The 14,723-nt window shown below is 39.4% G+C and overlaps 2 protein-coding genes across 2 annotated transcripts; both read right to left on the bottom strand.

The window, feature by feature from the left end:
• Positions 1-3,194: 3,194 nt before the first annotated feature.
• LOC133122350 (aquaporin-8-like) lies at positions 3,195-6,827 on the bottom strand. Its single transcript, XM_061232298.1, has 5 exons — positions 6,414-6,827; positions 4,919-5,045; positions 4,546-4,760; positions 4,213-4,347; positions 3,195-3,367 (listed from the first exon to the last, which is right to left on the bottom strand). The coding sequence occupies exons 1-5, from the start codon at positions 6,665-6,667 to the stop codon at positions 3,325-3,327; spliced, it is 774 nt and encodes a 257-aa protein (XP_061088282.1). The 5' UTR covers positions 6,668-6,827; the 3' UTR covers positions 3,195-3,324.
• A 2,804-nt stretch (positions 6,828-9,631) lies between these two features.
• aqp8a.1 (aquaporin 8a, tandem duplicate 1) lies at positions 9,632-13,086 on the bottom strand. The gene is made up of 5 exons (XM_061232056.1): positions 12,757-13,086; positions 12,285-12,411; positions 11,454-11,668; positions 10,926-11,060; positions 9,632-10,392 (listed from the first exon to the last, which is right to left on the bottom strand). The coding sequence occupies exons 1-5, from the start codon at positions 13,029-13,031 to the stop codon at positions 10,350-10,352; spliced, it is 795 nt and encodes a 264-aa protein (XP_061088040.1). The 5' UTR covers positions 13,032-13,086; the 3' UTR covers positions 9,632-10,349.
• Positions 13,087-14,723: the final 1,637 nt, after the last annotated feature.

Consider the following 14,723-nt stretch of genomic DNA (forward strand, 5'->3'; position numbering starts at 1 on the left):
TTTCTTCAGGTCCCATGCAAGCAGCCTGCTGAGTGTGAAGTCAGCTGAACATAGAGCTGTGGGAACATAGGGCTGTGGGAACATAGAGCTGTGGGAACATAGACACGCTCCCGAATCCGTGGTATATCCACATTCATCTTTCACGAAAGAAAGACAAGACAAATTTTAAATTAATATATTTTTAATGGAAGTACGTTTTATGGTAAATATATTCTTCCGCTGAACAGTAGTTTATGGGTTGCTAAGCAACGGTATTGCGAACGTTAGCGAACAATAATGCATCCCCACTCCACTATCGAAGCAACGGTACTAACGTATCGCAACTGCACCAACCTTAGCTAAGCAACGCTTTTGCAATAATGTATCCCCACTGCATTAACGTTAGCTAGTTTGCCAGCTTACATTACACCAGACGACACTGACACACACAAATAATTTTTTTGTTGTAGACGTTTATCGGGACACTCATAGTGTCGTTTTGAGTCATCATTTGCTTCCCCGGGATTTGATGCTCTTGCTTATATTTCGATCCGACGATGTTGAATAAGTTGTATTTTTTTCGTTCCAACTCCTTTCTAAACTTTAAACTCACTCATTTTATTTTACATTGGTAGGCTACTAGCGGCGAGATGATGATAACGCTAAGTTGCGTTCATTTCGATTACAAAGTAGATAAAGGAGATCTACAAACGCGGAGTAATATTAAAAGATGTGTGAATGTTCCATTTAGCCGTGCGTGTATCGTGAATATAAACCACACCGGCACCACGTCCCCGCCATAGCCACGCCCCTTCTCGGTAGTACAGCAGGAATAGGATATTTTACCTAAATTAGCTATCTGTCTTTACAACAATATCAGATGAAAAAAAAAAAATTATATGTCCGATTATACGCAAACATTTTTACTATGAGTAGTTTTTGAGAACGAGAGGTTTGTTCGACACCTGTGCCTATCTCTATCTGCGCCTGCTCTACGTTACGTTAAATCACTTCAACACATTCTCAGCGGTATCACCATATTTTCACCGTTGTAGGCAACATTTTTTGTTTCAAATGACCATCTTTCAATAAAAAGTCTACATCAGTTATAAGATGCAAAACTGTTTTACAGTGCTTCGCTTTGTAAATAAATATTAACTATATACAGGTATTTGCATCAAATTCTAAGCTTTTTGTGAAAGTAAATACCATTTTAACTTTATTTCTTTTTTTTTAAATAATAATATATCTCTCATATATATAGATTCAGACACTTAATTCAGTACTTTGTAGAAGCCCCTTTGGCTGTAATTGCAGCTTCATGGGTAAGTCTCTACAAGCATTGCACACCTGGATTTGGGCAATTTATTCCATTCTTCCTGGCAGATCCTCGCAAGCTATGTCAGTTTGGATGGGAAGTGTATGTGAATCTTCAGGTCTTTCCGCAGATCTAAAATGGAGCTTAAGTCTGGGCTTTGGCTGGGCCATTCAAAGACAGTCAGAGACTTGTTCCGAAGCCACTCCAGCATTGCCTTTGCTGTGTGCTTCAGGTTATTGTCATGAATGGTGAACTGTGGCCCCAGTCTGAGGTCGCACTCTGGAGCAAGTTTTCTTAAAGGACCTCTCTATAATCTTCAAGCTGGCTGTCATATGCCATTTGCAAAGGAGGTGACATACTTTTTAGCATAGGGCTATTGGGTTAGAGAATGAGAAGGAATGATTAAAATACAAACATTGTGGCATAACCCCTCTATTTTTTTGAACAAATAGTTGACAAAATTTATTCTCAGCTCCTGGTATGACATGATACCCCAAAGTCTACCTTTCACCAGCTGGTGTCAAGAGATCTGTAGTTAGATGCCAAGGTAAAACAAAAAACTTCTAGTCAGCTCCAGCTTTTATGGTTCAGTTGTATTTTGGGCCTCCATATTTGCAAGGCTTTATCGCCACCTGCTGGTAGTGTAAGCTGAAGCCTAATCCAAAATCATTGTCAATCATACACACATGCACAATATAATACAGTTACACATAAACTCACACCCACACACACATACATGCACACACAGATATGTGGAAATGACATCCATAATTCAGTAATCTGCCTTACAGCTCTTTTTATAAACCAAAAGTAATTGTACAAGTTAATATTGACTGAAATAAAGTGCTAAAATGTAGCACTTGGTTTCTTGCATTTCATAACAGTCTAAAGTCGGGGTCGGCCCGGTGCCCGGTCCTGGAGTGCCGCTGGGTGTGCTAGTTTTTGAGTCACCATAAAATCAGTGACCAATTCAGACCCAAGAAACAAGGTGAGCTGAGTTAACTGTGTAATCAGTTGCTTTCATAGATTAAGTGCTGAGTAACAACGAGAGCCAACGCACCCTGCGACTCTCAAGGAGCAGGTTTTCCGATCCCTGGCCTAAAGTCTGCAAGCCATAGACACTGAGTATCTCCCCTGGTGATGCTACACCAGACCTGTACTGCAGCCATCTTCAGTGCCTGTTTTTGTCTGGGGCATTTTGTCTTCAGTATAGTGCTTAGAAAGTGAAACGTATGTTCAGTTGGATTCAGGAGAGGTGATTGAGTTGACCGGATTAAACTCCTTTAATGCTTTAGCAGCATATTTTGCTGAATGAAATTGAAATTGCATTGTACAGGGTCACACATTTTAGGAATATTGTAAAGTTTAACAGTCAATGGAGAGGAGACATAATGGCATTCAGTATTATAATTCCCGAGTCAACCCCTGAATTGTTTTTGTGGCTGTATCATGATTATCTCAGAACAGACCTATTCATTTAATAATGCATATTTTATAAGATTTGAGACCTATCTAGTTTACATTACTGATTTCTACCCGCAAATTAACTCCTAACCTTTTTTTTGATGTGGGGTATGCATGTATTAAATACCTGCAATATTATTTTCTAATGTTCTTAAACTACTTCTCTTTTATCAAAGCTTTCTGGCACTACAACATTCCAGACTGAACAGGAAAGTGATGGAGAACAGGCTTAATGAATTGACTTTGCTATCGCACCACTATAAGCACCCGTGACATATTGAGGTGACAGCTGAGACACACTGGACATCGTCTGTGCAAGATAGTTTTCCTTATTATTCTTGTAGTAAATTTTATTTTCAATCATTTTAATCAAACACAATATTACACAATATTGTGATAGAAAGAAAGACGTCAATATAGTTTACATGTTCTTTTTACAAGGAGTGGGGAGAGGGGCTCAGACACAACCCACTCACAAAATGCAACTTTGCTGGAAAATGAAAGATGCTACAAGATATGTTAATATACAATATAAACTGCACAGAACAGTGACTGCATACACATTATTTCATGATAAGTCTGATCTTCTCATCTCCAAGCAGAAGTCTGGAAATAAAATAAAAAGAGTTTGTTAATGTTACAATGTCACAAATACAGCAAAACGTAATGCAATACAATACAGGCGACATTTATTTAATATACACCTATATTTAATAAACACTTTATATACGTGTATGAAAATACACATATTTTAATAAACACGTATTTAATAACGACCTCCAGGGCAGGGAGCACATCACAGGTCTTAACTGCCAATCTAAAGACTTGGACTTTCAGCCACAACTTGACAATATAGGCCTACAGTAATTCCCCAAGTATAAAATGAGTGGTAAAAGCCATTAAATGAATACTGCAGACTGAATAAGGAACTGCTGTAATCTAGCTGTGGAAAAGAGACAAATGAACCTGCCGTCAAGAGCCAACTTTTTTTTGGCTTTCACAAATGGTGATAAGCATTACATTACATTAAATTATAGTCATTTAGCAGACGCTCTTTTCCAGAGCAACGTACAATACAGTGCAAATCAGAACCAGGGACCAGTGCAACCTCACAAATTAAAATTAGACAGGATTTGGCTTGTTTTGCAAGTGTTTGCATATGTAGTATAATATATCACCTTTGGAAGGATAGAATATATAAACGCATGGCAATATCCTGGGGCCCCGTTGTGGCATTAACATTTTTGTGTGCAGCTTCACATGTGTGGTCTCTGTGATTCTTCTCTATCAGCACCAGACCCATGCACTGATAGGGGCCCTGCCATTAGACAGCAAAAGTGCCCTTTTGGCTCCAACTCATTCATGCGTTCCAGCTTATCTCATGTAGCCTTTGTCATTCTGAGTACATGCCCCCCAAAACATCTGCACTCAGCCCTGACCAGCACCCTCACCTGAGTATAGCAGCAGCCACAAAACATCCTCCAATAGGGCCCACCCAGTACACCCAGTGATATGTCCAGTAGTTTGCCAACACTGCAGGCCCAAAAGCCCTGGCTGGATTCAGGCAGGTGCCTGACACATCTCCTCTGCAGCAAAGATGATATTTTTTTATTAGATAGACAGATAGATAGACAGACAGACAGACAAAATGTAAGTATTACCACTTGTTTGCATGTTAATGACTGAGCATGTATGTGACGAAGAAAGCACAGTTAGCTGTTTAACGTAGTTCTCCTTTCTCTCTGTGAAATTAAATGTTTTTCCAGCTCCTCTCTGTAACTTACCCAGCCAGGATGTTGATGATAACAGTGCAGCCCACCAAGAAGGGCACCATGGGGCTCTTGGTCTTGGTATTTACGGCTCCCAACAGAACCACCATGGTGACCAGGCAAGTCATTGCCACTTCTCCAAAGATGGCACCTGCCAACTGATCCTCAGATTTGAGGATTGAGAAGGCTGCTCCAGTAGCATTAAGGTAGCGGTCTGATGGGGTCATTACCTAGGGAAAGATTTGTTTAAGTTTTGGTTTTAACATTAACTCTATACTGAGGCCTATTAAGGCTGAAAGATGCATAATTCCATTCTAATTTCTGTAATGAAAAAACGTATTACAAGAAAAGTGTAAGATTTGTGGTTTTAAAGGAAAATATATTTCACCTTTGACATTGCAGCGCCAAGCAAACCTCCAATCAGCTGACTGACAATGTATGGGATAACCATGGTCAGCTGCATGCCTCCACAGAGGTAGATCGCAATGGTGAAAGGTGGGTTAAAATGAGAGCCACTGCAATAGACAAAAAACACCACATTTAAGACTTACAGAAATAAAAGTTATTATTCATCACATAACTTCATATGGCAAGGAAATATAATGGTTAGGGAATTTCCCTAACAATTTTATTTCCTAGAAAATAGCAAGGACAATAAGGATAAAGTAAATAAAGTCAAGTAAAGTAAGTCAAGATAAATGTCCTATCTGACATTGAAGATTTGACATGAAGAGGAATGTTTCTGATGATCTCTGATTGACTGTAAAAGAGATGCTTGGGGGGAAGGTTCATCCTATTGAAGCACTGTTCTAGTGTATAAATGGGCCCCACAGTCTGGTATCTAGACCGTACCAATGTCACCTTTAGACAGCAGTGACAGCACAGGACAAAGCGCATGTTGTGTTCATTGAATACACGGGCAGATATATCAGACAACTAGCACAGAATGCCACAGTGCAAGATATAAAATTTGGCGTCTGTAAAGTTCAAACTCAACTATTGTAGGAGAAAGAAATGAATGAAAATATCTTTATTAAACTGACATTTCAGTCATATAAGTTGACAAATTCTGCTGTTATTGCAGTTGTAAATGAGTGAGATTGTTGACCAAACTTGGAAAAGGGTTGGGCACACAGAAGACACACTAGCCTCCTTTTGACAAGATCTCTCATTTGACACTTAGTAGCTAGCTAATAAACTAGTGTTGCTTGTACATGAAGTGAAACCCCACAAATCCATGTTGTTTATGTTTACATGGTCTCTGTCAATCTTATCAGTATCTCAAAGATTTGTAGTTTTAAAAAAGCAGTCCATTAATAGGGAATAGCCTCCAACAGGAAAAAACCACAGACTCTGATTTGAAGCAGCCATATTGTAGACATAAAATACATTGATATATTTGAATTTCTCCAAAAACGCTCAATGAATGGCATAGCTTTCAAATTCTACACTGACATTTGCTTTACGTTCAGTTCCTGCAAAGTAGCGAAACATGCTATGATAGTGTAAAATTAATTATTAGTTGGTGGCACTTGTCTTTTGCATCGAAGCCAATGAAGGATGAACCGAACAAATCAAAGGTCGAGTAATGGAAACTTTGTGAAATGTAGATTCTGACAGTGAAAAGCTACTTAAATAATCATGGGGAGCGTCTACAGTTCATTTGCGTATGCAGTATATTTGTGCTGAATTTGTTTTTGAAAATAAGATCAATAATAAAGTTCTTCCTTTTCGGAGGAAGGGAAAGAGCAGAGAGAGAGAATGACTGAGAGAGAACACACAACATGAGCATACTGTGCACCCGCTGTGCATATAGGCAAAGTAAAGTTTCAGAGTTAAAGGAAAGTTCTGGAAAAAGGCAAACAGCATGCAGTAGTGCCTACCTGATATTGTCCATGCAGGCCACCATGACGGCCACGGCCAAGCCATGCACCAGCGCGGGCTGGACTCTGCCTGCTGCCTCCACATTCTCAATGACCGACACACATCCAATGAACACAAAAAAGGTGGTCCCTACCACCTCGGCAAGGCAGGGCTGGATCAGCCGCACAAACGCGCTCGGAGGCGGCGGGGTTTTTTTGGGGTTTGGCATCAAAGTAGTCTCCACATTGCTCATCTCTAGCTTCTCTTCAGCCATCTCGGCTCAGCTCTGGTGCTGTTGTGTGCTAGCAGGTAGAGGAGGGCGAAGGACTACTCCGGGATCCTCGACAGTTGCTGAATTTATAACCACTTGCAAATTATTTGAACTTTGGTAGGTATAAAATAAAATTGGCATGAGGATTTTCCGGCTTTTCAAGACTTTTTGTACGTTGAACCCCCATGTGATTCTAAGGACAGCCCCAGAATGGAAAGATGTTAACTCCAAAGGGCCTTATAAGAGCAGCTGGAGCCCTACCAAATATCGTTCGACCGAGAGATCACATGGAACAAAGTCAAACAATAGCGATCAAAGTTTTATGGTTATAAAGGTCAGTGTTAGTTCAACAGTGATTATGATTTCACAATATTATAAAAAAAGTAGGTTGGTGAAGGTGTAAAAATTTTATTGACTGGGCCCTTTGTGCTGTGCTAAGAAACACAAGTTGATGCAAAATGCACCATTAACTCTGCAAAATGCAGCCTTTTCTTCAGTCTGAGTTTGCCCATTAATATCAACAGCATGCATCTGTAGCTACTATAGTTGAATACATGATATGATTTAGTTAATCGGTGTGGAGTAATCCAACAAATGTGTGTTAACTGAATGCATGTTAATCAAAAACTAGAAAAGAGTCTGGATTATTGATATGGATATGCAACAGAAAAATTGACAATTTTATGTGCCATGAGCATGGGGAATTTTGCATTATTAGCATTAGCCTAATGGGATAATTTAGGTAACCAAAGTGATGTGACCATTTCTGATGATTCACATGTGGGTTTATAAGGCTGAATCAGCATTTTGTTGCTGGAAGTCTGAATAGAAAACTTGAAAATACATGACCATGCAGGATGCCATATGCGCAGAAGTAGCTGACCTATTAATGAATTACACAAATATTTAATAAAGATTCAAGGCTGAAACATAGAAGCTTTATCTTGGTCATAGTTCATATTCAGGTTCATTGCAACACACCATATATGGAGTCAGTGAAAGTAGTAATGAGCCATACCCTCCTATAATATAACATTTGGACTATGTACAGGAAGCAAAGGAGTCAGAAATTAATAATCACATAACCATTGCCCCTCAATACATACTGTATGAATTATTAATATGTATGAATAATTCACACAGTTGATTTTCTTTGCTTGTGCAGTGTGTGCATTTCAACAGTTTACTATTAGGAGGTACATGAGGAATGTAATCCCAGGATGGGAATGTATTGTCCATAATGGACTAAAATCTGCAGATACCAAAAGGTTGTAAGGAATACTGAAGTATGCCAATATTTCATAATATTTTGTTTGCAATATACAATATTCAATTAGCAAAATGGCTAAATAATTAGCAGTATATGCTGCAGTTGATCTTGTGTTAAATCCATAGACATGAAACTAACCCTTCCTCACCTCCTACTCCACTCAGCTCCTCGTTCAAGCAATGGTCCTGTCACACCTGGACTACTGCAATTCTTTGCTGGCTGGCCTTCCAGCATCCGCCATCAGACCCTTACAATTGATGCAGAACACCGCAGCTCGTCTGGTATTCAATGTCCCCAGACATTCACACGTCACCCCCCTGCTCAGCGACCTCCGCTGGATGCCTGTTATGACATCAAATGTAAAACTTTGGTGCTCACATACCAGGCAGTTAAAGGATCAGCCGCTGCATATATTCAATCACTGATCAGAAAGTATAAACCAGCAAGACCCCTCCGTTCCACTACTTCTGGACGCCTGGCACCTCCCCCCATACCCGCACTTCTCGGTTATGGCTGCTGTCTGTTCTGGCCCCCACGGCGGTGGAATGACCTTCCTATGGATGTCAGAACAGCAGAGTCTCTGGCCACTTTCAAGCACAGACTGAAGACTCATCTCTTCACGCTGCACCTTTCCCTCCCTACCTCACCACCATGATTAGCCTTGTGCATGCCACAGATTATAATGGCACTTATATATAGTTATATATAGATATTGTTGTATTGTATTGGTGTACTCGGGGTATTCTAGCGGTCAACCGTGGTATGCTAGTTCATAAGTTGATGTACTCTTCAAGGGTTCCAATTGTATCTATACGCTACGCTAGGACTCAGAACCGCACTGTCCTCTCAGGTCCTCATCACACTTGTCCCTGTGTCCGATCTGCACGTCGTTGTTTGTCGCTCTGGATAAGCATGTCTGCTAAATGCCTCTAATATAATGTAATGTAATTAAACATTTTGCAGTTTTCATGGACGATAAATATAAATGTATTATCAAATCATATTTTCATCCCATTTAGTCAAACGCAATACAAATATATAACGCAACATAGCATTTCTCCATTGCTTGGTTTAGCTTGGATGAAGAGTATGATAAAGACTGAGAGCTAGATTAGGAATCAACCGGCATGTATCCCTACACTCTGAATAAATGCCATGGGATTTTTATGACCGGGGTCACGACCTTGACTGAATCTCCTTTTCTCCACCTCCTGCATTATATTGGCTCCAGTGTCCCTCATGGGCATGAGATCTGACATGTTTTCAGGCATTAGCTCTTGTTTTACAACACATTTGTTTATGGTGTGTGAGTTCATTTTTTGCTTGTTTGTTCTGTCTGCTCATAGACAGTTGTATGGCTGTTTGGCCATACAACATCCATTGAGAAAATCAGTGACTGCATTCAAGTTAAGTCTACAAACTTACCTCTCAATTTGAACAAATACAGTATATCCCCCAAATGCATGCATGGTATTAATTAATGACAAAAGTTAAAACAGTAAAAGTGTAATGTGAAGGAACCCCTTATGGTTTCTACAGTCCCATACTGCCAGCCATACTGGATCCTCGGGATTGCAGATAATATCCTGAGGCAAATTGACTTTTCAATTTGAACAGTCATTATGGCAAGATGAAATAATGTATGAAATAAATAAAAACATTTACAAACTGATGTATGCAATTTGTCTTCATCGACATTTAGAGTGATGTACATGTAATTTTTTTAATACAATAGATTACAAACATTACAAACATACTGGACAATATTAACATATTAAAACATATACATTTTACAAAAACGGATATTATCTAGCAGATAACAAATTTAAAATTCAATTAATATACAGTAGTTTTGGAAATGACTTGCTGTTGATGTAATAAACATTTTAAAAATGCCTTATGATCAACAAAAATAATTAAATGGTATAAAACAGTTAGAGACAAATGAGCACAGGTATAAATAAAGTAAATATAGAACAGGTTACAGGACAGTGGGAGGAAAGGGGTGTTCAGTAGACACTGACACTAGCTGCAGATGTGACAACATTCCTATATTCAAATTGTGTCACATGATGTTACACTCGCATTTTTCAGAAACATATAGTCAATTTATAATGGTTGGATTTTTTTGGAAGGTAGTTAAATGCTTAACATGTCCAAACCCAGAATACAAGTTTGGCCGAAAACGGTTGGACTCAATTGAATATGAAAATGCTAACTGTAGGGGGCGCATCCAACTTCAGCAGATCGACCTTTGGGCTACAGGAGATCATAGTTAAATGTTTAACATGTCCAAACCCAGAATACAAGTTTTAAAAACGGTTGGACTCAATTGAATATGAAAATGCTAACTGTAGGGGGCGCATCCGACTTCAGCAGATCGACCTTTGGGCATCATGTTCTCCATAGCGGCGATCACTTCAGAAGAACCCGGATTTTCTGATCACCAAGAAGCAGTCTGTGAATTAAAATTAGCCATGCAAAAGGAAACTGTTCATAGGAAAACAACAACGAGACAATATTACGTAAACGAATACCCTTTATCCAAACCTTTTTGAAAATCTATTGCCAAGACAATTACATTTTGAATGCTTAAAATTAACTTGAGAACTCAAATTTAGAACTTTCAGTCAAAGCTGTGCAGCCAAAGTGGACTTTTTAAATGAAAATTAAAAATTGACATTGCTGCAGCTCACCAATTAAACACTAGGTGGAAGTATTGTGCTATTATGTTTGCGTGTGTGTTTGCGTGTGTGTGTGCGTTTGCGTGCATGGGTTGTGTGTGAGCGTGCAGGTGAATTTCAAAGTGAAGGTACATTTACAATCCGTGACAAAATGGAATCCCTCAGAAGCAATATTGGATGAAAGTCATGCAACCCAAACATTAGTTTTACATTCAATTAAACATGGATCCTGCATGCTACCTATACTTTTGCAGTTGTAAAAGCGCACTGGTACCAAGGGAGATTTCAAGTTTCAAATGTAACGCACCTCACAAAGGTGGCTGTTAGCAGAGCCCCCACCAAAGGCCCCACCCAGTAGATCCAGTGGTAGCTCCAATAGTTGGAAACCACAGCCGGACCGAACGCTCGCGCCGGGTTCATACACGCTCCAGACACTGCCCCTCTGAGTCACAGAAATACACAAACTCGTCATTATCACAGCTGTTATCAGGAACACGAAGAATTCTGATGATGCAAAAATCTTATTGCCTGTTCTTGGAGTATGGGAAATGTCAATAGTATTGTCATTATCCGTATGAATGACATTTTAGAAAGGAACATTACGTGAAACACGATGAATATGAAGTTATATAATTTCACATTGAAACTGTTACAGCAGTTTAGACACTGACCTGTCAGCTTGTGCAGCAGTACAGCATAGTCCTAAAAAAACAGTTCTACTGAATGACTGATGGAGCATCTGAAGGCTCGGACATGTTCTTATACTATATATGATCGTGGAAATTCATGGGCCAATAGCATACACATCAGTAATATCGGCCTCTTTCCGACTTACCCAGCCAGAATGTCTACAACCACAGTCAGCCCGACGCAGAAAGGAGCCATGCTGCTGCTGGTCCTCTTATTGACGGCTGCCATGCACACCGTCAGCGTCAGGAAGAGGGTCATCACCATCTCGGCCACAGTGGCCGCCCCCACCTGACCGTCGCTTTTCACCACGTTAAAAGCTGCTCCTGTAGCGTTGCTGTGCTTCTCAGATGAAGAGATTGCCTGAGTGAAAAATACATAAAAATATGACAACTAAACATTCATGAACTAGTTTTATTCAGATTCATTAATTTGGTGCAAAGGCGAATCTTCAGATTTTTATACGAATCAAATCAAATTTGGATCAAAATGTTTCCTGTGATTGTGGGTGTTTGAGATATATAGCTATAGGGCAGCTGAAATTACATCAGCCATTGGTAATATGAGGCCAAGAAAAGAGCCACAAGGATTGTTTGGCTCACTGAGCCATATAGAGTTGTAAACCCTCAACTATAGAAATTGCTTGAAATACTCATGGTATGATCTGTTCATTTAATTAACAACAGGAATCATATCACTATAAAAGAGAAATTAGTCTGTATTTTTAAACTTGTCCATATTAGCACATGCGAAACAGACAAGAGACAAGAAACAAAAAAAAGCTTACAAACTGCAGTATGAAATTCCTCACCTCATACAAATATATTTTAAAATATAATTCATGAATATTATACAACATTTTAGGTTAATCTTTGCAAAACAGCAGTTTGTGGCTTTGACTTAGATTCATAACTTTCTGTTTGAAGTATTGCAAGGTTACATATAATAAAAAATAAATTCAATCCTTAACTCTACCTACCATAGCCAGGCCTGCACCGATCAGCCCCCCGAGCAGTTGGGCTAGAATGTAGGGCAGGAGCAGAACGACCCTGAGGCCCCCGGTGAGGAAGACTGACAGAGACACTGCAGGGTTGAAGTGCCCCCCACTGCAAACACATTGAAAGCACAGGAAACTCAGTTATCTGCATTTCAAAATTCTCCATTTACTCTGCTTCAGGTTTTACTTTAGGTTCCTTAAAAAATTGGTCTAGTTGACTTCTGCATATATGTAATAACCAACAGTAGATTTAATGTGTCCCATCAGACTTATATATTTATTTCATTTCATTTTATTTCAGTAACCATAATAAATGTATTGTCCCCAAACATCTGTTTGTGAAGCACACAGTACACACACACAGCATTCATGAATACAATTTCCGAGTGTCCGTGGATCAGAAAACCGGCCAATTAAAGCAGCTTGGCTAGAGAAGTTTGAAGGTGATCCCTACCTGATTTCACCGAACAGGGCGATGACCACGGCCAGTGCCAGCCCGTGTGCCAGGGCTGGCTGCAGTCTCCCGGTTCCCTCCACATTCTCGATAACAGAGGAGCACCCGACAAAGATGAAGAGCGCAGAGCCCAGGAGCTCCGCCACGCAGGGCTGAACGTAGCGCTCAAATATGTCAGACAGGCGGCGGGAGCCAGGCTTCTCCCCGGCCGGGGCGGCCGTGTCCGCACAGCTCTCCATGTTATAGAGCTCGGTCTTAGACTCTGTCACAGACATCTCACTGCAGGGCTCCAGTACTCTCCTCTGACATAGGCTCACGGTCACGCACTGATAAGGCTGTGCAGGGATGAGTGAGGGGTGTGTGTCTTTTTTTTTTTGTAAGTTTTTTTTTGGGGGGGTGGGGGTGGGGGGGGGCTGTTATTTCAGTCCCTGAAGTGCGCATGGAGTTCTTTGGCAGAATCCCAGTTGCTGAACACAGAAATTCTTCATGATCGCCATGGAAGAATTGAACATTGATTCTGAAAATACGGATATGGCCCTTCTTATCTACGCATATAAACTTTACTTCTGGACAGCGAGAGAAGGTGAAGGTGAGATTGTATAAGAGAAAAAAGGGGGGGTGGTCACATATTAAAGGCTATGGTTATCTTATTATCTTTGCATCTTTTTCAGCTATGTAATTTTCCACAAAGTATTCCCCAATGTGAAACAGGACAGAATGATTACAGTGCTGCCCCCAGTACAGATTGGTTTATTCTATTCACACCAAAACCTCTGGGTATCACATTCATAATGATTTCTCTGTTTCTCCCCTGAACACAGTAAAGTAGCTGCTTTTGTTTGTTAACATTTCAAAAAGAAAAACAGACTAAAGCCTTTTCACTGAACCCACTTACACATTTGATTTTTATGTGGTAAATGGAAAAACATGGACATTGGTGTCAGTTATATAGGATTCCTCAGTCCCTTTAGGTAATGTAATAGATATCTTCAGCTGTTTACAAGGGTTGTAATAAAATTAACATCGAATCTCATTGCACCCAATAAAACTAGCAGTGAACATTTAGCCAGCGTTTATCCACAGTATAAGTGATAACGTTTATAGTGTGAAATTGAACTTCTTTGATACATAATGAAGTTAGACATATATATATATATATATATTTATTTTAATCCTAGATTGTAATCCTTGATTACCTGCCTTTGCATATTGCCGAAGATAATTATGCAATTATGTAACAAAACCTAATAATGTATTTCAGGTATATTTTTGCCAAGGGAATTATTGCAAGCTCCAATCATATTCACTAATAGTGTTTTTTCTTGTCAAATAAAATTAACTACATCGATACCAATGCAGCATTATAGAGCTGTTTTTATAATTTATCAGTTTAAATAAAGCCTATGCTCTTTTGAAATAATTCCCAAATATATTTAGATGACTGAACATGAGATTATGCACAGCATTGTTGTGAAATAGATGCATAAGGAAAGTGACGCTTCCTATTAATATATCTAAAGTAACACAGATAGAATTTACAGTTACTAAAAGTGATGTTTTCTGTAGTACCACTGAAATCCTGAAATCCACTTAAATTCAGGATTTCTGAAAAACATGCATCATATATTGCTGCTACATTCTCTGGTGGTGAGCCAACACATGATTCTTTATAAACACAGTATCTAAAGGGCTTATAAAAACATTGCTATCTGATCTGAAAGCGGTACGTAGCGTAAAGGTGTTCAGATACGTGTTTATTGACAATATGAAGTCACCTGATTGGATGAGGTTAATGCTTAACTGGGAGAGGTTTGCAATGGAAAGTTGCGAAATTGATCAGCTTGAGAAGATCAAAGAGTGACATAGCTCTGCTTTTTATACTGATCACAATATGGGAAACCATTAGAATGATTAGTGACCTTGTCAATACAAGGACACTTTGCTCCATTGAAGTCCTAATACCTTAA

The sequence above is a fragment of the Conger conger genome, chromosome 2 (genome assembly GCF_963514075.1).
Source record: "Conger conger chromosome 2, fConCon1.1, whole genome shotgun sequence".
Classification (NCBI taxonomy): domain Eukaryota; kingdom Metazoa; phylum Chordata; class Actinopteri; order Anguilliformes; family Congridae; genus Conger; species Conger conger.